General features: G+C 45.0%; 1 protein-coding gene across 1 annotated transcript in view; it reads left to right on the top strand.

Annotated features, from left to right (window-relative positions):
* PEX6 (peroxisomal biogenesis factor 6) overlaps positions 1-22,754 on the top strand; it is a 314,233-nt gene that overhangs the window by 172,530 nt on the left and 118,949 nt on the right. Inside the window, exon 10 of the mRNA XM_030195683.1 lies at positions 15,253-15,445. Coding sequence (XP_030051543.1) covers positions 15,253-15,445 — 193 coding nt within the window. The remainder of the gene's footprint in view (positions 1-15,252; positions 15,446-22,754) is intronic.

The following is a 22,754-nucleotide window of genomic DNA, read 5'->3' as shown; positions in this document are numbered from 1 at the left end:
TGACCTGCTTGGGCGTGTGTATGATGGAATTGGAGAAGACCTCAGAGTCACTTCTGCCTCTGCCAGCTGCTAGTTTCATCCAGCGGGTCACACAGGTATGGGTAGATGCATGAGATTCCCAGCCCTTTGCTTTCTGTTCAGTGGCGCAGAAATTTTATGCTTTTCTACTCTCCTCTTATGACGAAAAAAAATAGTGTTTTCCTGTACTCTATTACATTTATACATGTTATTTTAAAATGTTTTGGGAACTGGGCCTTTTCTATTATTAGACCTACTAACCCCTGTCTTAAGTCAATTCATGGCTCCCATTCCATTTCCGTATTCAGTCCAAACTCCTCTTACGACCTCCATGGTGTATTCATCTGTGGCCACTCAGTATCTCTTCTGTGCTGTTTTCTTATACCCCTCCTCGGGAACTCTTATCTGTACCCTTCTTCACTGCCAGTTTCATTCCCTTTTAAATCTTAATCTCTTATTCTCTTGCACATTACCTGTGTTTAATCATTCCCATAGTAACTGTGGTTTTCTGTTATTTAACGTACATGACAGGCCATGCCAGACTAGTGTGTTATACATCTCTGCCAGCAGATGGAGCCAAAGTAAAACAGCTCACAGCTGACTTCACACCTCTTTATAGGGGACTGGTGCTGCCTTCAGCTCCTCAGTATTTTCCTGGCTCTAGCAAATGATGCAGACATGTGACTGGTGCAGCAACTACGAATAGGCCAGAAGATTGCAGGCTCAGATTCTTAGTGGAGCATAGGGATGCTACAGGCAGCAGACCTTCAGGACTGATTCTCTGTTTCTCGTGGAACAGACCACAGAGTCCATGAGGTGCTTAACCTGATGTCAGGTCCCTTTCCCCACCCCCCCAGTTCTCCTGGGGTTTGTAACTGCAGTACGTACTGTCCCTATTCTTGGGAGGAGGCTACAGGTACATAATCTGAGTATCTGCTGATCAACGTTTTTGGAAGAGGAATTTAAAAGAAAAGAGCCTTTGGTGCAGCCTCTTTCCAGCTGCCTCCTGGACTGCTATGGTGCTGGTTTGTATTGAACCTCGATCAGAGGGTCTGATATAATGACACTTTCCTCTTTCACTGCACTTGTTTCCAGTATGACTGGGCTAAAAAGGTGGTGACACATCACAGATGAGGCATGGCAGTAAAATATGTCTGGTGATGCTTTTGGCCAGACCTTGAAGCATAAGAACATAAGAAAGCCATACTGGGTTATACCAGTGCTCCATCCAGCCCGTATCCTGTTTCCAACTGTGTCCAATCCAGTTCACAAGTACCTGGCAGAAACCCAAGGAGTAGCAACATTCCATGCTAATAATCCCAGGGCAAGCAGTGGCTTCCCATGTCCATCTCAATTACAGACTATGGACTTTTCCTCCAGAAATTTGTCCAAACCTTTTTTTAAACTCAGATACGCTAACTGCTGTCACCACATCCTCTGGCAAAAAGTTCCAGAGCTTAACTATTCGTCGAGTGTTTTAAAAGTATTTCCATGTAACTTTATTGAGTATTCCCTAGTCTTTGTACCTTTTAGAACCCTAACCTCTTAGCCTTTCCTCATATGGGATGAGTTCCCTTTTTTATAGCTATGTCATGCAAGGTTCCACATTAGGAGTCACAGACCAAGAAAGGGATCTAGGTGTCGTCGTTGATGTATGTTGAAACCTTCTGCTCAGTGTGCTGCTGCGGCTAAGAAAGCAAATAGAATGTTAGGTATTATTAGGAAAGGAATTGAAAACAAAAATGAGGATGTTATAATGCCTTGAATTGCTCCATGGTGCGACCGCACCTCGAATATTGTGTTCAATTCTGGTCGCGCATCTCAAAAAAGATATAGTGGAATTAGAAAAGGTTCAGAGAAGGGCGATGAAAATGATAAAGGGGATGGGACGACTTCCCTATGAGGAAAGGCTAAAGCGGCTAGGGCTCTTCAGCTTGGAGAAAAGGCAGCTGAGGGGAGATATATAGAGGTCTATAAATAATGAGTGGAGTTGAACGGGTAGATGTGAAGCGTCTGTTCACGCTTTCCAAAAATACTAGGACTAGGGGGCATGCAATGAAGCTACAATGTAGTAAATTTAAAACGAATCGGAGAAAGCTTTTCTTCACTCAATGTATAATTAAACTCTGGAATTCATTGGCAGAGAATGTGGTAAGGTGGTTAGCTTAGCGGAGTTTTAAAAAGGTTTGGACGGCTTCCTAAAGGAAAAGTCCATAGACCATTATTAAATGGACTTGGGGAAAATCCACTATTTCTGGGATAAGCAGTATAAATGTTTTGTACTTTTTTGGGATCTTGCCAGGTATTTGTGACCTGGATTGGCCACTGTTGGAAACAGGATGCTGGGCTTGATGGACCTTTGGTCTTTCCCAGTATGGCAATATTTATGTACTTATATTATTTTAGTTGCTCTTCTTTGAACCTTTCTAATTCTGCTGTATCTTTTTTTTTTTTTAGATATTTTGACCAGGATTGAACACAATACTCAAGGTTAGACACACCAGTGAGCAATACAGAGGCATTATAGTATTCTTGTTATTTACCATCCCTTTTCTAATAATTCCTATCCTGTTTGCTTTTTGGTTGCCACCGCAACTGGTCAGAAGATTTCATGGTATTGTCTACAATGATACCTAGATCTTTTTCTCGAGTGCTGACTCCCAAGGTGTGGACTGTAGCATCAGCTAACTATGATTTGGTTTAGTCTTCCCAATGTGCATCACTTTGCATTTGTCCACATTTAATTTCATCTGCCATTTAGATGCCCAGTCTTCTAGTTCCCCAAGGTTTTGTGCAATTTTTCACAGTCCACATGTTTTTAACAACTTGATAGTTTTGTGTTAGCTGCAAATTTAATCACCTCACTTGTTGTGAGTTCCGAGATCATTTATAAATATTTTAAATTGCACCTGTTGCAGTACAGATGCCTGTGTCAATCCACTATTCACCCTCTTCCACTGAAAGAGCGACCATTTACCCTACCCTCATCTTTATCCACAGATCATTTATAAATATTAAAAAGCAGTGGTCCCAAGCACAGGACCCCTGGGAATCCCACGATCTACTCTTCTTCATTTAGGAATACTGACCATTTAACCTTGCTGTCTGTTTTCTATCTTTAACCAGTTCTAAATCCATAATAGGACATTACTTCTTATCCCATAACTGTCTAATTTCCTCATGAGGTACTTTGGATTTTCAAAAGGTGTTTGACAGATGCACAATATCAACCAGCTCACCTTATCCACATGTTTATTTACTCCTTCAAAGAAATTTAGTAGATTGGTGAGGGAAGATTTTCCTTGACTAAATCCATGTTGGCGTTGTCTCATTCACCCTTCTTATTTGCTCTGAAATTATTTATTTATTCATTGATTGGCATTTATATCCCAGATTATCCTGTGCAGGCATGAGGTCAGTGTGGCTTACATTAAATTGGAAATAAAGTGATAGAAAAATTAGTACCATTTCAAGAAGACATATGGAGTGAAATAAATTTTAGGTAGACAAAGGGGAAAGACTGTAGTAGCCACAAGTAAATTGGTTAACATAATAATTTTACTTTTGTGCTTTATAATAGTCTCTACCATTTTGCCTGGCACATGATGTCATTTTTACGGGTGTATAATTTCGGGGGTCATTTCTAGAACCCATTTGAAAAATTGGCGTTTGTTGGCTACTTTCCAAGCTTCTAGTAACCATGCTGGATTTTGAAGATAAATTACGTATTACTACAAATACTCTACAAGTTCATTTTTCAATTCTATATCTGGTCTGGGATGTGTACCCATCTGATCCAGGCAATTTGCTAGTCTTCAGTTTGTCAAATTGCCCCATTACATGTTCCAGGTTACAAAGATTTTTTTTTTTAATTTGTAAAAGTTTTCTCCGAGGACAAGCAGGCTGCTTGTTCTCACTGATGGGTGACGTCCACGGCCACGGCAGCCCCTCCAATCCGGAATCTTCACTAGCAAAGCACCTTTGCTAGCCCTCGCGCGCCGATGCGCACCGCGCATGCGTGGCCGTCTTCCCGCCCGAAACCGGCTCGTGCCGGCCAGTCTTCTTTTGGTCCCGCGCTCGGTACGGTCCGTGTTTCGCCATTCGCGCCCCTTAAGGTTGACCTCGCGCGTCTCCTTTTTGGTTTCGCTACTAAAAAAAAAAAAACAGGATTTGGAAGAGGACCTTTCGGGTCTTTTTTTTCCTTTTTTTTCCGCTACTTCCAGTTTTTTCCCCGTAAGTTTCTTTCGTTTCGGGGTAGGCCCTTTTCAGGCCTCGGGTCATTTTTTCTTCCCCTCGTTTTTTTGGTGCCTACCGCAAATTACGAGTTTCGATTTCGCCAGCGGATTTTTCCGCCCATGTCATCGAAGTCTCCCAGCGGCTTCAAGAAGTGCACCCAGTGCGCCCGGGTAATCTCGCTCACTGAAAGGCACGCGTCGGGTCTTCAGTGTCTGGGGGCTGGGCACTGCCCGCAGGCCCTGTAGTCTGTGCTCCTTTTTACAAAGCGGACTCAGGTAGCGAGATTGGCCCAGTGGAACGTTTTTGTTCTCGGGCTCTTCGTCGGCATCGGCACCGGGGGTATCGAGTGCATTGACGTCGCCAGCATCCAGACCTTCGTCCTCGGCCGCGATTGCATCGAGTGCATCGAGGCATCGACCCTCTGCATCGGGGCTGAGACATCGGAAGGCTTGCGTCGGCGTCGGTGGTACCGGGACCTCGTTCTGCTGATGTCGTCAGACGGTGGTGCTTCGTCTGGAGTGCAGGTGAGGGCTGTCCATTCCCCTGCTGGTGGCCGGTGAGCCTTCGGGTGGGTCTCCCCCTACCCTGAGGGCTCCTGCAGTACAGCCCCCCCCGAGACCGACCTTCTTCGGCCTCGGCCCCGAGGAAGCAAACGGCTTGGATTCTACGTCGTCCTCGTCGGTGCCGGGAAGCTCCGGTGACGTGCTTCGTCCCAAGAAGTCGAAGAAGCATTGACACCGGTCCCCTTCCCGTGTCTGCACCGAGAGCTCTGGGTCGCCGAGTGGAGTCGGCACCCCAGCAGGCATCGGCACCGAGAGGACCGCTCACCCTCTGTTCAGGAGGTGTGTCGATGCGCTCCACTCTGGACAACCCGGAACAGCCTCCACGCCCGGAACAGACTCTGACATCGACACCTACATCGCTTCCTACGTCTTCTCCACAGCCGCTCTGAGCACGAGAGTCTCCGGCCGTTCTCCCAGAGATCTGGAGGAGCTGTTGCGCCCTTCCCCTCCGGTACCCGCTTGCGGTACCGACTGCGGTCGTCCTCCCAGGAAGGGCTCCGCCGACGACGTCGGCGGAGGGGAGCTTCGCCGGTGCGGCAAGGGAGTCTACCTCTCGACGCTCACCACTGTGTGCCGTGGTTCCACGGAGTCGAGCCGGGCACGGCTTCAGACACAGGTTCGTGAACTTGTTTCTGATACCGACGGTGAGGCCTCGTGGGAGGAAAGAGGGAGGACTTTCCCCTGACCCACTCCCTCTCCTGAGAGGCAGCTTTCGTCTCCTCCCAGAGTCTGTCTTTCGCTTCCTTGTCTGAGAGATGTCTACGGCCATCCCCCTTCCCAGTGGTTGTGGAGGACGAGCCCAGGGCTATCCTTCTTCACCTAAGGAAGCGTCCACAGTACCCATGCATCATGTCCCTCAAAAAGACATTGCTGGCGAACTGGACCAAGCCATTAACTAACCCTCACATTCCCAAGAAGATCGAGTCCCAGTACCGGATCCATGGGGACCCAGAGCCTGATGCGCACTCAGTTGCCTCACGACTCTGGAATTGTGGATTTGGCCCTAAAGAAGGCTGAGTTCTAGGGAGCATGCTTCAGCGCCCCCAGGCAAGGACTCTAGAACCTTGGACTCCTTTGGGAGGAAGGCCTACCATTCCTCAATGCTCATGGCCAAAATTCAGTCTTAACCAGCTCTACACGAGCATACACATGCGGAATAATGTGCGGCAGTTGGCGGGCTTGGTGGATAAGCTCCCCCCTGAGCAAGCCAAGCCTTTTCAGGAGGTGGTTCAGGCAGCTGAAGGCGTGCAGAAAATTCCTGGCCAGAGGGTGTATGACACCTTTGATGTTGTCGTCCAGGGGCCGCTGCTCAAGGTGTGGTGATGCGCAGACTCTCATGGCTGCGTGCCTCCGACCTAGAGAATAGACTCCAGCAGCGGATTGCGGACCTCGCCTTGCTGTGCGGATAACGTTTTTGGAGAAAAAGTCGAGCAGGTGGTTAGAGCAGCTCCACCAGCGGGATACCGCTTTCGACAAGTTCTCCCCGCGGCAGCCTTCAGCTTCTACCTCTACAGTAGACGATTTTTGGGGGAAGGAGGACTGTTCCCTACTCTTCTGTAAGCGTAGGTACAATCCTCCTTCTCGACAGCCTGCGGCCCAGGCTAAGCCCCAGCGCGCTCGCTCTCAGCAGCGTGCGCCTCAGCAAGGCCCCTCGGCTTCCCACAGCAAAAGCAAGGGATGAGCTTTTGACTGGCTCCAGCAGAGCATAGCCGACATCCAAGTGTCAGTGCCGGGCGACCTGCCGGTCGGAGGGAGGTTTAAAGCTTTTCACCAAAGGTGGCCTCTCATAACCTCCGATCAGTGGGTTCTCCAAATAGTCCGGCATGGATACACCCTCAATTTGGCCTCAAAAACCTCCAAATTGTCCACCGGGAGCTTAGTCTTACAGCTTCCAGCACAAGCAGGTACTTGCAGAGGAACTCTCCGCCCTTCTCAGCGCCAATGATGTCGAGCCCGTGCCATCCGGCAAGAAGGGCTGGGATTCTATTCCAGGTACTTCCTTGTGGAAAAGAAACAGGGGGATGCGTCCCATCCTAGACCTAAGGGTCCTGAACAATATCTGGTCAAAGAAAAGTTCAGGATGCTTTCCCTGGGCACCCTTCTCCCCATGATTCAGGAAAACGATTGGCTATGCTCTCTGGACTTGAAGGACGCCTACACGCATATCCCGATACTGCCAGCTCACAGACAGTATCTGCGATTTCAGCTGGGCACACGTCACTTCCAGTACTGTGTACTACCCTTTGGGCTCGCCTCTGCACCCAGAGTGTTCACGAAGTGCTTGGCTGTAGTAGCAGCGGCACTTCGCAGGCTGGGGGTACACGTGTTTCCATATCTCGTGTATGGCTGGTGAAGAACACATCCGAGGCAGGAGCTCTACAGTCCATGCAGATGACTATTCGCCTCCTGGAGCTACTGGGGTTTGTGATAAATTATCCAAAGTCCCACCTTCTCCCAGTGCAGAACCTCGAATTCATAGGAGCTCTGCTGGATTAATCGGACGGCTCGCGCCTATCTCCCAGAGACGAGAGCCAACAACTTGTTGTCCCTCGTCTCGCGGGTGCGAGCGTCCCAGCAGATCACAGCTCTGCAGATGTTGAGATTGCTGGGCCACATGGCCTCCACAGTTCATGTGACTCCCATGGCCCGCCTTCCACAGGAATCTGCCCAATGGACCCTAGCTTCCCAGTGGTTTCAGGCTACTGAGGATCTAGAAGACGTGATCCCTGTCCACGAGTTTTCTCAAATCCCTGTATTGGTGGACTATTTTGGTCCAATTGACTCTGGACGTCCTTTCCAAATTCCTCAGCCACAAAAAGTGCTGACCACGGATGCGTCTCTCCGGGGTGGGGAGCTCATGTCGAGTGGGCTTCACACCCAAGGAAGCTGGTCCCTCCAGGAACGCGATCTGCAGATCAATCTTCTGGAGTTACGAGCGGTCTGGAACGCTCTGAAGGCTTTTCCAGAGATCAGCTGTCCCACCAAATTATCCAAATTCAGACAGACAAACCAGGTTGCCATGTATTACATCAACAAGCTGGGGGCACCGGATTCTCGCCCCCTGTGTCGGAAGCCGTCAGCATGTGGCTCTGGGCTCGCCGTCACGGCATGGTGCTCCAAGCCATATATCTGGCAGGCGTAAACAACAGTCTGGCCGACAGGGTTGAGCAGGATTATGCACCTCACGAGTGTAGCTCAATTCCAGAGTAGTGCGTCAGATCTTTCAGTTGTGGGGCACCCCCTTGGTAGATCTTTTCGCATCTCGAGCCAACCACAAAGTCCCTTATTTCTGTTCCAGGCTTCAGGCCCACGGCAGACTGGCATCGGATGCCTTCCTCCTGGACTGGGGGGAGGGTCTGCTGTATGCTTATCCTCCCATACCTCTGGTGGGGAAGACTGTTGTTGAAACTCAAGCAAGACCGAGGCACCATGATTCTGATTGCTCCTTTTTGGCCGCGTCAGATCTGGTTCCCTCTTCTTCTGGAGTTGTCCTCCGTAGAACCGTGGAGATTGGAGTGTTTTCCGACCCTCATCACACAGGACGAAGGGGCACTTCTGCATCCCAACCTCCGGTCCCTGGCTCTCACGGCCTGGATGTTGAGAGCGTAGACTTTGCTCTTTGGGTCTGTCAGAGGGTGTCTCTCGCATCTTGCTTGTTTCCAGGAAAGATTCACTAAGAGGAGTTACTTCTTTCTATGGAGGAGGTTTGCCGTCTGGTGTGACAGCAAGTCCCTAGATCCTCGCTCTTGTCCTACACAGACCCTGCTTGAATACCTTCTGCACTTGTCTGAGTCTGGTCTCAAGACCAACTCTGTAAGGGTTCACCTTAGTGCGATCAGTGCATACCATTACCGTGTGGAAGGTAAGCCGATCTCAGGACAGCCTTTAGTTGTTCGCTTCATGAGAGGTTTGCTTTTGTCAAAAGCCCCCTGTCAAGCCTCCTACAGTGTCATGGGATCTCAATGTCGTTCTCACCCAGCTGATGAAACCTCCTTTTGAGCCACTGAATTCCTGCCATCTGAAGTACTTGCAATGGAAGGTCATTTTCTTGGTGGCAGTTACTTCAGCTCGTAGAGTCAGTGAGCTTCAGGCCCTGGTAGCCCAGGCCCCTTACACCAAATTTCATCATAACAGAGTAGTCAAGTTCTTACCAAAGGTTGTGTCGGAGTTCCATCTGAACCAGTCAATTGTCTTGCCAACATTCTTTCCCCGTCCTCATCCTGCCCTGCTGAACGTCAGCTGCACACATTGGACTGCAAGAGAGCATTGGCCTTCTATCTGGAGCGGACACAGCCCAACAGACAGTCTGCCCAATTGTTTGTTTCTTTTGATCCCAACAGGAGGGGAGTGGCTGTGGGGAAACGCACCATTTCCAATTGGCTAGCAGATTGCATTTCCTTCACTTACGCCCAGGCTGGGCTGGCTCTTGAGGGTCATGTCACGGCTCATAATGTTAGAGCCATGGCAGCGTCGGTAGCCCACTTGAAGTCAGCCACTATTGAAGAGATTTGCAAAAGCTGCGACATGGTCATCTGTCCACACATTCACATCTCATTACTGCCTGCAGCAGGATACCCGACGCGACAGTCGGTTCGGGCAGTCAGTGCTTCAGAATCTGTTCGGGGTTTAGAATCCAACTCCACCCCCCTAGGCCCATGTTTATTCTGTTCCAGGCTGCGCACTCAGTTAGTTGGATAAATTGTTAGGTCAATCTCAGTTATGTCCTCGCCATTGCGAGGCCCAATTGACCATGGTTGTTGTTTTTGAGTGAGCCTGGGGGCTAGGGATACCCCATCAGTGAGAACAAGCAGCCTGCTTGTCCTCGGAGAAAGCGAATGCTACATACCTGTAGAAGGTATTCTCCGAGGACAGCAGGCTGATTGTTCTCACAAACCCGCCCGCCTCCCCTTTGGAGTTGTGTCTTCCCTTCTCTTTGTCTTGCTACACATGAGACTGGCCGGCACGAGCCGGTTTCGGGTGGGAAGACGGCCGTGCATACGTGGTGCGCATCTGCGCGCGAGGGCTAGCAAAGGCTTTGCTAGTGAAGATTCCGGATTGGAGGGGCTGCCGTGGACGTCACCCATCAGTGAGAACAATCAGCCTGCTGTCCTTGGAGAATACCTTCTACAGGTATGTAGCATTCGCTTTATTAACATATCAGAATAACAACATCTGGAGACAAATACTCCTTGGAAATTTCAAAAAAAACAGCAACATTCAAGCAATATCACATCCAAATTTCCCTCCCACCCTCCCTGAGCTCTCATCCCCTCCCTCAATCTTCCCTTCTCCCCCTCCCCCCCCACCCTTCTCATCCGCATCCCATACCCCAGGTTTATTGCTCCCTTAATCATCTTTCCAAATCTCTGCTAAGTGTAGCCACTCTTCCGCGTTCGGATTATAGTGACCCCTACGTCTGTCCGTCAATGATAAGTAGTAGTAACCTGGGGAAAGGAAGAACCTTTATGGATTGTCCTGGAAAGAGGAGCTGGAACCTGTATCCACATGGGTGTTATCTACAGTCCTGCAGCACAAATGGGGAAGTTGGACTACGATCTGATAGAAGATATTCATGAGCCTGGCATGAAAGGGGAGGCGCTATTGTTGGAAGATTTCAACTTGCATGATGTGGATTGGAACGTTCCTTTGGCAGAATCAGAAAAAAGTAGGGAGATTGTGGATGCCTGCCAAGTGCCTTGCTCAGATAAATGGTGACGGAACCCACTAGAGAAGGGTTTGACACTGAATCTACTGCTCACAAAAGGAGGAAGTATTTCCAGTATCTGGCTGGGTGCCCACCTACGTAATAGTGATCAGCACATGATAAGGTTGATATAAGGGCAAAGGCGGAGTGCGGACACACAAAACTCAAAGTACTGGATTTCAGATGTACTGATTTTTGTAAAATGAGGCAAAACCTGAAGAAGAAAACTGGCCTGGGTAGGCGTAGGAAAAAGTGAAGTGGAAAATCAGTGGTCCAAGCTTGAAAGCTGCTATAAATATGGCAACTGATCTTTATGCAGGGAAAGTAAACAAAAACAAGAGAAACAGGAAGCCTGTACGGTTCTCCAAACAAGTGGCTGAAAAAATAAGAGCAAAAGAGGCTTCATTTAATAAATACAGAAGAACGCAACAAGAGGATCACGGAAAAGGTTATTGGATTAAACTCAAAGAAGTGAAGAGGGAAATGCGTCTAGCAAAAGTGGAAGAAAAAATGACAAGATGTAAAGAGAGGTGACGACATTCAGATATATTGGAAAAAGGAGAAAAGATAGGAATGGATTTACAAGACATAAAGATAATGAGAACGGCTATGTGGAGAGTGGTGAGAATAAAGCAAGTGCTAAACAATTACTTCTCTTCAATGTTCATGGAGGAAAATCCTGGTGAAGGACTGCAGTCACCTGCTGAGGGGATATCTGGTTATGGAGAAGATATTGTGCCGTTCATGGAGGAAAGTGTTTATAAACAGCTTGAGAATCTGAAGGTGGACAAAGCTGTGGGGCTGTATGGGATACATGACAGAATACAGAGGGAGCGTAGAGAAGTCCTGGCGGGACCTCCTAAAGATTTATTTAATAGATCTTTAGAGACGGGAGAGGTTCCACTGGATTTGGAGACGAGAGTGGATGACCACTCCACAAAAGTGGAGATAGGGAAGAAGTTGGAAACTACAGGCCGGTAAATCTCACGTCAGTGGTAGGAAAAATAATGGAATCGCTGCTGATAAAAAGGATAATTAACTTTTTAGAAACCAAACGGGTTACAGGATCCAAGGCAACATGGCTTTACCAAAGGAAAACCCTGCTAAACGAATCTTATTGACTTCTTTGACTGGGTGACCAAAGAACTGGATGAAGGACATGCGCTAGATATAATCTACTTAGATTTCTGGAAAACTTTTGATACTGTCCTTCACAGTAGAATTGTGAATAAACTGAGAGGGCTGAATTTAGGACCCAAGTGGTGACCTGGATAGGAAAGTGGTTGAACCGACAGGTGGCAGAGGGTGTTGATAATCGGAATCTGCTCGGAGGAAAGGAAGATGAGTAGTGGAGTTCCTCAGGGGTCGGTGCTGGGGCTGAATCTGTTTAATATATTTGTGAGAGATATTGCTGAAAGGTTAGAAGGAAAAGTTTGCCTTTTTACGGATGACACGAATATTCAGTAGAGTGGATACCCTGGAAGGAGTAGAGACCATGAGAAGGGATCTCCAAGTGTTTAGAAGAATGGTCAAGGGTTTGGCAATTAAAATTTAATCACTACATGAATAAATGGGGTAACACTATGTCTGATTTCTTGAACCAGTTGTACCCTGTCTTAACAGAAACCCAAGTAATTAAAAAGTCTATTGTAAATATTTTATAATACCATCAATAATTTGTTATTAATATTGTAATAGTACTCAGATAAGTGCATTATACCAAACATGGTTCATGATCCATCTCCATAATACACTCCACCACCATCATAAGTAAAGTTTATACTTGTGTGATTGTCAGCTATCAAAATTTAATGATTTTAGGTAGGCAGGATGGACTCAGTGCAATGATGGTGTTGGAGTGCGTTATGGAGGAGATGGATCCTGAACCATGTTTGGTATAATGCACTTATCTGAGCACTATTACAATATTAATGACAGATTATTGATGGTATTATAAAATATTTACAATAGACTTCTTAATTACTTGGGTTTCTGTCAAGAGAGGGTACAATTAAATTTTAATGCCAAGAAGTACAGAAACCCAAAAGAGATATACTGGTTAGAAGGGGAGAAATTAATATGCTCGACTCAGGAGAGGGACCTTGAGGTGGTGATGTGTGATGATCTGAAGCAGTGGTGGAGCTAGGTGGGGCGCAGGGGGAGCGGTTGCTCCCCCAAACAGACTTTTAGAAAAAATGGCACCTATGCGCCACCGCCACATGCCAATATCATTCTCTACCTCCATCCTCTTCCCTCCCTTGCGAGCTTCTCCTGTCTCTTCTGCCTCTCTCATCCGCATGGCCGTTTTTACAGCCCTGAAGCCTTCTGCGTCTGGCACCGGCGATTCTGATAGCCTTCTTGCCAGTGTCGAGGCCTCTCCTCAGGTGCGTCCCACCTCTACGGAAAACAGGACACGCCTGAGGAGAGGCCCCGACGCTGGCAAGAAGGCTGACTACCTAAATCGCCGATGCTGGACGGAGAACGCTTCAGGATACTGAAAATGACCACGCGGACTGTAGAGAGGCTGTGGGCGAAACGCAAAAGATGTAAGACTTGGGGAGGGGTGGAGAAGGGATAAAGAGCTGCCAAGGAGGTTTTAGTAAGAGTGGAAGTGAGCCTATCTAGTCCATTGTAAGCAAGGAAGCCGGTTTGGTTAATCTATTTCCACTCCCCCGCGCAGCAGTCATTGCCGTTCACTCGAAACAGAGCAAGCAAACTTATGAGCTGCTGCCTCCACCTTGTCATTTTTTGTTCTTGGTCCATCTGTAGCAAATCTAAAGCTGTTTCAGATAGGCAGTGCCTTAAAAGCGGGAGGAGAAAAGAAATAACAATTAAATATCACTAAAGCAGCTTCAAAAAATATTGTAGCCGGTAGAAACCGCAATTATAAACTCTATAGGTTGAGCTCATTTTTCTTCACTGTTCTTGTTCTATACAATACAGATGTCCAGATTTCAGTGAGGATATCCTGTTTCCTGATGGGTTCATCTTAACTGTTGTAGTCTGCCTTGGGAAACCTGGTGTTTTAAAGGTGATAGAATATATTGAAATTAAATGAAAGTAGAATTAAACTCTCCTTTCATTGGGGCACATGGAATCACATTATCTATTTTGTAGAACTTTCTTTTAGATACACAAATGGATTATTCTGTTTTGAACGTGTTTCAGGGGCAAGTGGTTTTGTTTTATTAATTTCATAATTGCCAAAGATCCCTCTTTGACAATAAATGTCTATCTTCTAGCATCTTTCCACTATTCAAAATGTATTGTAAGCCACATTGAGCCTGCAAAGAGGTGGGATAATGTGGGATACAAATGCAATAAATAAATAAAATAAATTTCCTGTGTGTAGTTACTCCAGATTTTATATCAGTTCTAATCCTCTTATAATCACTGTTATCAAGTGGCCCCAGCACCATTACCTCCTGTACCAGATCATGTGCTCCAGTAAGGACTAAGTCTAGAATTGTTCTCCCTCTTGGTTGTTGAAGCAGCTGCTCCATAAAGCAGTCCTTGATTTCGTCAAGGAATTTTACCTCCCTAGCATGCCCTGATGTCAATTGAAATCGCCTAATATTAATTGTGTTCCCCAGTTTTAGTCTCCCTTCTATCTTGATAACATTTCTGCATCTTTCTGTTTATCCTGGCCAGGTAGATACAAAAACAAAGCAGGCCCAAAAGTTGTTGAAAATAAATATCTTTATTAAAGACCACCCGATATGGTCCATATTTCGCCCACACGCAGGCTGCTTCAGTGGTACAGCACTTCAAATGAACATGTCATACACAACAGAATATTTTAAAAGAAACACTGAATGTGTAAAATGTGAGGAATTCAGGTCAGAGTTATGTGCACAGACAGACTGTGGCATATTGCATGTGTACGATTACATAAAATCATGCACAAACTTAAAAAGACAAGTCCCATAGGACACCATATATCATTAAAAAATGAGTACAAGAATAAGGCTGTGCATTCTGGCAGACTGTGAAAAAAATGCAATCAGTTTTGTTAAGTATGTGCCGTAGAAACTTTAGTGAAACATTGCAATGGTGCCTCTTTCAGAGTTCATTCTGGACTTATTAAAACTCTTATTCAAAAATCTTATCAAATGATGAAATTAAGGATGATTTACACATTTTTTTGATCCCTTGCATTTTATAGTTTTAGTTCAAGTTCTGACTTTATCTAGAATTGACTAGTTTTATTTATGTAGGATGTTCAAACACCTTGCTAAAAAAAAAAAAAAAGTGCAATTTAGAATGTGGCAGCCAGACTAATTTTTGCTGCTGGTAAGTTTGAATCAGTAACCCCATTGTTGATTAGTAATAATAATAGAATTTCTATTCTATAGTTAATCCTACGGTTCTACTAAGGGCTGAGATCACACACAGACAGCTAAGGTGGGGAATGATGGCTTGATCTTGGAAGGAACTCACATAGCAGTGAGCAGGAAGAAAGAGTGTTTCCCAAGTCCGGTCCTGGAGTACCTCTTGCCAGTTAGGTTTTCAGGATGAATATGAATAAACTTGAATTTCATACACTGCCTTGATTATATGCATATTCGTTGTGGATATCCTGAAAATCTGACTGACAAAGAGGGTACTCCAGGACCGAACTTGGGAAACGCTGGCCTACAGTGGTGTGATGCTAGAGTTAATTTTACAGATTGCACTGTCACTGGTTTTTGTTTTATTCGCTTCACTTCATTTTCCATTGTGTCCTTGTAGTCTTCCTGTGCTGGTGGTTGGAACCACATGCAGACTGTTTGATGTTGCATCCAGTGTACAGACTGCTTTCATGCATGAGGTGAAACTTGAGGCACCTTCAGAGGAACAGAGGAATTCTATTCTCAGATCACTGACTACATCTCTTCCACTGAGTAAAGACGTGAACCTGGCTAAGCTGGCAAAGAGAACTGCAGTAAGTGTGACACCCAACCAGGGAAACAACCTCTGGCAGTGATTATTGCATCAGCCATTCTTAAGGATTGGGGTGGTAAATGAATTTGGCAGGCAAAGGTAGAAACACAGTTACGAAGCCCGCCAATCTTTGACAGGTCCTCTGCAATAGATCTTGTCTGTGAGATGTTCATCAGAAATTTTGAGTCACTGTTTTTCACACCACCTTCTTTTGACTTGTGTTTGCTTTTGGTTTTGCCTGTGCCCTTCTAATCTAATCAAGCACAAGCAACTTTTAAAATGGCTTGTTTTGTGTTTAAAAATTTAAAAGGTTTAGCTCTAGAAAGTTTATCACAACTAGTGATTTTTCCTTTAATTAGGGAGGTTTCTAGGTGAGATCATTTTCTTTTGATCTTTCAAAGCTCTTCGATATAAGAGGATGCTGGAAACTTCATCTACTATAATAAAAAGCACCTCCAACGTTCTGAAGCTGACTCCGTGGCAGTGAAGGGTTGTAGGGTTCATGCTGCCTGTAACGCTGTATCCATCTCCTGTTATGACGTTAGCGTACTTCCTGGTTCGTCACACGCATGAGTAGGGTTACCATATTTGCCCTAAGAAAAAAGAGGACACATGCCCCGCCCATTGACACACCTCTTCCCTGCCCCATCCCGCCCATGCCCCGCCCCTTGCCCCGCCCCCTATTCAAGACTTCAATGGAAGTCTCATGAAGCTGCCGCTTGAACTGTTAGCAGCAATTTTGAACACAAGGGTTCAGCTTTAATTGGCATCTAAAATCACAACAAACAGTAATGTTTAACACAGGATTCAATGAGTCCAAACAGAAATAACAATTGTGGCACCATTTAACCAACCATGGAATAGTGCCCGCAAGAAAATGGAGGTAGACCAATAACGTTGAAACACAAGGGTTCAGCTTTAATTGGCATCTAAAAGCACAACAAACAGTAATGTTTAACACAGGATTCAATGAGTCCAAACAGAAAAAACAATTGTGGCACCATTTAACCAACCATGGAATAGTGCCCGCAAGAAAATGGAGGTAGACCAATAACGTTGAAACACAAGGGTTCAGCTTTAATTGGCATCTAAAAGCACAACAAACAGTAATGTTTAACACAGGATTCAATGAGTCCAAACAGAAAAAACAATTGTGGCACCATTTAACCAACCATGGAATAGTGCCCGCAAGAAAATGGAGGTAGACCAAAAACGTTGAAACACAAGGGTTCAGCTTTAATTGGCATCTAAAAGCACAACAAACAGTAATGTTTAACACAGGATTCAATGAGTCCAAACAGAAATAACAATTGTGGCACCATTTAACCAACCATGGAATAGTGCCCGCAAGAAAATGGAGGTAGACCAACTATCTAGTGTAAAACCTCTTACAACTATAAAAGCAGCAAAACTGCAAAAAGTTGACAAACAGCTGTATTGAGTACAACAGAGAATTGCAGTGGTTCCCAAACCTGGTCCATACTCCTGGAGGCACCCGCATTCCAGCCAGTCAGGTTTTCAGGATACCCACAATAAATATTCATGAAAGAGATTTGCAAAGTTTACATTCAGTGGTACCGGAGGCTCCCCAGCCAGATTTCCAGGATACCCACATGCAGTGCAAACCTCTCTCATGACACTGTAGCAGCAGTAGACAATCTATGTTTCAAAGGTTTCTGAATCTGAATTTGATTGATTCTGAGCTCTAGAATACTTATCAGAAGAGCGGATATTCCGCAACAACTTTGGTTGGCACTTGATATACATATGAAAGTCTTTGCATGTCATATGCTTAAAGTTGTGGTGTACAAAGAGAATTCCCTTTACAGATTCAACCAGAAGTTTGTTTCTCTCCTTTGTCCATTGGCTCTGCATTACGGAAAAAACTCGTTCAGTGTTAGCATTATGTGATGGAATCGCAAAGAAAAACTCTGCAATGATCAGAAGTTCTGAGAAACATTCCTCAGTCTTGCAACTGTTGAAGTACTTCACCCATTTGTCATGTGACAATAACTTTTCAAACTCTTCATTTTGGTTTGACTCAACAAATCTCTTCAAGTTGCAGAACTGATCAAAACATTTGCTATCGTCAATGTCTATTTCCTTTTCTTTGAGATATGCCACAGTTGCAAGAACTTCATCCCAACTTGGAATTTTAGTGAAAGCCATCCATGAAAATACAGTGAACTCCTCCAGTGGCACGGTCCACATTTCCAGATATTGCAAACATGTGGTGTACAGCGAGGCTACTTGTGAACAAAATGCTTCACAGTGGTCATCCTGTCCATCTTGATGCAACTTCTTTAACAACTCCTTCACCTTTAGTGACATGAAACTCTGTTGTGCTCGACATTCGAGAACAGACTGGACAGATTTAAGGCAGTTCATAACCTCCAGTAGCGAATTATTTTCACGTTCAATTTTTTCAATGTGTGAATGGAACACATTCATCAGCGAATGCATATGCCAAAGGTAAATCTCACTAAGATCATTTTCAAAGAAATTTCGAATCACAGCAGGTGGCATTTCTTGAGACAAAAAGAAAGACTTCAAGGCTGGAAACATCTGCAACATGCGATGGATGCTAGGAAACAAAGACAGCCATCGAGTCTTGCAGTGATAAAGTAGCTGACGATATTCCACTTCAACAAATTCACAGTACTCTTTTAACTGTTCAGTTCGAACAGTGTAGATTGAGAAATAGTTGTAAATTTTTAAAACTATTGACTCAATATCAACATCAAGTGTATCAGCGCCATGCTGAATGCAGTTATTCAAAACATGTGCTGGACAACCAATTCCAACTAATGTACCATTGCCACTGCTTTCTCCTTTCATCTTCTTTAAATTTGCAAACACATTCTTGCCAGTAGCTCTACGCTGGACACCTCCAAAATTTGTATTACAATTATCTCCTGCAAAGGCTATACACTTCTGAAATAAGCTATGTCTGTCCAAGGTGTTCTTAATGCACGTTGAAATTGTTTCTGCAGTTTCATCTGGAGTGCTATGCACATCAATGAGTTTCGACTGTAAACCACCATTTTTCCAATCGAAGTAGTAAATAAGAATTGGAAACAACTTCTGAGATCCATGATTACTACCATCTGTCGCGACCCCACAGAAGCGTACACAGCTTAGTGCTTTTACAACCACATCAACGGAATGCGGAGCCAGCACACTATTAACAATTGCTTCGGTTTTTGTTCGTGCACATGATATTTTTCGTGCAATGCTGGAGTCAGGTAATACTGTTTTTATTAACCTGCAACTGCAGTCCATAGATTTATAGCTATGATGATGTTTAACTGCATGAAACGCCAATGTTCCTTCAACAGCTGAAACAGAATCATCAATTTTGGAACACGGTGTTATGAAAAAATCTGTAAGTTTCATAGATGAGCTTTCTCCCCGAACACTCTTAACATGTTTTGACGTTTTGATATGCGCCTCTAAATCAAGTGTACCTTTATGCGCAACAGAAATATAAGTCCCACCACCACATGTTATGCATTCCGCTTCCCTGTCATGTCGACCTGAACGAAAACATGGGTATTTCGCTTTCATCACATCAGTAAATGAACAGTTTCGTTTCGGCATTTCTAGTTCGTAGCTCACGTTCGATGACTGTGGTCAGTGCAGTGAAAACTCTGTAAACACAGACCAAACACATTTGCTTATTTCCGATCTGACGAAGAAGGGCAACCTTCGAAAGCTAATCAAGAAATGTATTAAGTTATGTCCAATAAAAAAGGTATCATCTTATTTTCTTTTCCATGTTTTATTTTGTTTGATTTCTATTGATAACCTTTAAGAGTGGACTAACACGGCTACCACACCTCTCTAAACACAAACCAAGAAAACCGTAATATCTATTCCTTGTATGTCCAGGATTCCCACTGTCTCCCTGTTCACTCTCTTCCACTTTCATCCTGTCTTCTTATCCAGCATATCTCCCCCATGCTCAACTTCATTCCCAGATCCAAAACGTCTCCCAGTTTCTTCCCCCCCCCCCATTGTCTGTTAAGCTAATTTAGGAATGAAAAACAAAAATGAGAATATTATGATGGCTTTTATATCACTCCAAGGTGCGACTGCACCTTGAATACTGAGTGCAATTCTGTTCACCATACCTCAAAAACTATATAACGGAATTAGAAAAGGAATAGAGAAGAGTGACGAAAATGGCAAACATGACGACTTCCTATGAAGAAAGGATAAAGAGGCTAGGGCTCTTCACCTTGGAAAAGAGACAGCTGAGTGGAGATATGATAGAGGCCCACCCCCCTATCTCCTCCCTCTCAGGCAGAACCCCACCTACTTTAATTTCTCTACTTCAATCCGATATCAATATATTAGCATTCTCCACCATCCATCTTTTACCAGCTCTCTCGCCCCCCCCCCCCCCCCCCTTACACGCTTGTACGTTAAGGTTACCAGATTTTTGGTTTGCAAATCTAGTACACAAGGGCTGGGCCTCTGCAGACATCTCTCTACCATAAAAATTATAAAGGAATATAATTTTTAACTTGATCCTATCTTATAACTTTAAGTTGCTTTGCACATAATACCTAAAAATATTACCAAAACTCAAACAGCATCAATCCAACCTATGAAAAAGCAACACTGCAAATATGTCAGAATCTACAAAGATATTGTATCTTAAGCCGATAGCTAATGGAAGCTGCAGGTTTAAATTTTTTTTAAATTACTATCAAGAGTTATGTTTAAAATGTAAACCTACCCTATGTTCCTGATGGTTTGGTTCACTGGAACCACATATACCAGTGTTGCCACTATACCCAGCAAGCAAAAGCAGAGGAAAGGTTCATATAACTCACTATCACCTTAAACTTCATAGGAATCTTCAGCTTTAACTGAAAGAATAGATCCAGAGAAACTTCTTATTACATTTGTATTGGCCTCCTTTCCACATCAGAGGGTCACAAGCATCGACATACACATTTGTTTTAGATCACAAGGCTGGTTAGTGATTATTACAGCACTACTGGATGTAATAAAACTGGGGTTTTCTTTTTTTATTACCTCAGCATTGCAGTGTTAACACGCTTGTCTTTTAAGAAAAGAAAGAGAGAAGTTAGAACAAACCTTTGTAGCCTTTCTATTCTTTTTTTCTGTATATTCCGCTCCCGTTGCAGGCAGGCTGCGCAGGCAAGTTAGACTGTGACAGCACTTAAAAGCTGGAGACACAGAATAACAAGTCAACCTGCAACCCACAACAAGATGATTAGTTCCGCATGGCCGGGGGGCGGGGCACTTTTAAGAGAAACAACATTGGGCAATAAAACGTTTAACAGAAAAAGAAAAAAAACCCAGCCAGCGTGATAGGGACAGAGGATACCACTTGTACAGATAGATGAGGAGAGGAACAGTAAGGAAGCCCTGGAGAGTTGAAAAAGATAGCACAGAGAAGCTGCCCGACATTTGTGCACCTTTGTTCTAATCCAAATGAAATCGAGAACAGGAGGATTTATTTTAACCAACGGGGAGAGAGAAACCAATTGAATTACCCAGCCACTTCCATTCTGGTCTCCCCCCCCCCCCCCCCCCCCCCCCCCGCCAGGCGGGCCCCAGTTTTCTTCTACTTGAACAACTACTTGTTTTATTACTCCGGTTTTATTACTCCCCCCCCCCCCCCCCCCCCCCCCCCCCCCCCCCCCGAATCCCCACACTACCCGCGACTGCCTGCCAACTAAGTGAAGTAGCAGCTACAAGAAAGTGGCTCCGTCCGACCCTCACCCAGACCCACACAACTCGGATAAAAAAACAAATTTACCTCGTGGCTGCAGCAGCAGCAGGCACTACTACTAGTTGACTCGTCGTGCGTGCAGGAGGACTGAGGACGGAGGGAGGGCGGATCATCAACTAATCAGCTGACTGGGGCGTGTACGTCATCACGCACGGACGCTGCACGTCGGACGAGGGGAGGAGACTGAAAAGTCAAGAGGAGGAGCGGAGGACTCGGAGAAAACCCGGACAAAGCCAGCAAACGAAGAAATCCGCCCGGACTCCCGACAGCGCCCTCAAAAAGAGGACATGTCCGGGGAAATCCGGACAAATGGTAACCCTACGCATGAGGGTGTCGTCCCTCCCTCCCTTCCAGTTCCAGGCCCCCTCCCTCCGATTTTTAAAAGTCATCTTCACTTACCAAGTCAGGGTTACGGCGGACGGCAGCAGCGGTAAAACGTGTGCAGGCTCGGCCCTTCTCTCTCTCTCAGCTGTGGTCCCACCCTTGTGGAAACAGGAAATGAGGACGGGACCACAGCTGAGAGAGAGAGAGAAGGGCCGAGCCTGCACGCCTTTTACTGCTGCTGGTGGCCGACGTAACCCCAACAAGGTAAGTGAAGATGACTTAAAATTTGTAGGCAATATGTCTTTTAACACTCAAGTGCTCATATCATTTAAAATTTCATTAGTCATAAGGAAACGCAAGTGGCAAACATCTTGTAAGGCTCTGTTGAGCCGTCACTTTCACCAAAATTGACTTCTTCAGGAGCCTGTGTAATACAGTTTCAGATTGCCCAAATAATGCCAGATTAAAAGAAAAAATAAATAAAAATAGTGAGAACCAATTTTATTCTGACTACTGCTGTAATTCTGCCTACCCAGGAATACCAACTCTTGCCTTTCCCACATGTATCAATGTACACACCCTGCTGAGGTGTCTTGAAAACATTGTGTGTAAAAGATACCGATGTCATGCATGCCTTGAGACAGTCCATAGTAGCGAAACTCTGGCCACAGTTGGTGTGACTGACTTACTCTGCATGTTTGTGTCTGCTATGATTTAGAAGTTTATAGCTAAGTATTTTTTTCACTTCTAACAAAAGTTTTGGATCCAGGAGCCTGTTATTCCTGTGAAGGTTTTAGCAAATATGGACTAAAAGAGAAAAGGATTTTTTATGCCAATGAAGAAAAGTCACCCATGTTATTTCCTCCACACCCTACTATAATTTCTATTGGGTGGAGTTTTGGGTACAGAGGCTTTTTCCCTTTCTCATGAATATCTCTTTTTTGCACTTCACAGGAACATATATATATGAAAGGTTTTCTTTTGAAGTACTTATTATCAAAATAATGATGATTTGTCGCAGTTGTCAAAGTTTAAAAAATACAACCTGCACCAGATGGTTTTCTTGGGGCTCGAAAGAAAGAGTAGTGTCAAGAATGAAGCCAAGGATCTTGGATGTATGTTCCACCTTTAAAAATAGATCTTTAGAAACAGCAAATAAATCTGGGATATACGTTGTAATCAAGCCAAAGCAGTTTGGTCTTACATAAGTATTGCC

The sequence above is a fragment of the Microcaecilia unicolor genome, chromosome 3 (assembly GCF_901765095.1).
Source record: "Microcaecilia unicolor chromosome 3, aMicUni1.1, whole genome shotgun sequence".
In the NCBI taxonomy this organism is placed as follows: Eukaryota; Metazoa; Chordata; class Amphibia; order Gymnophiona; family Siphonopidae; genus Microcaecilia; species Microcaecilia unicolor.
Note: the sequence above shows the minus strand (reverse complement) of the source record. Positions and strands in the feature narration are given on the sequence as shown.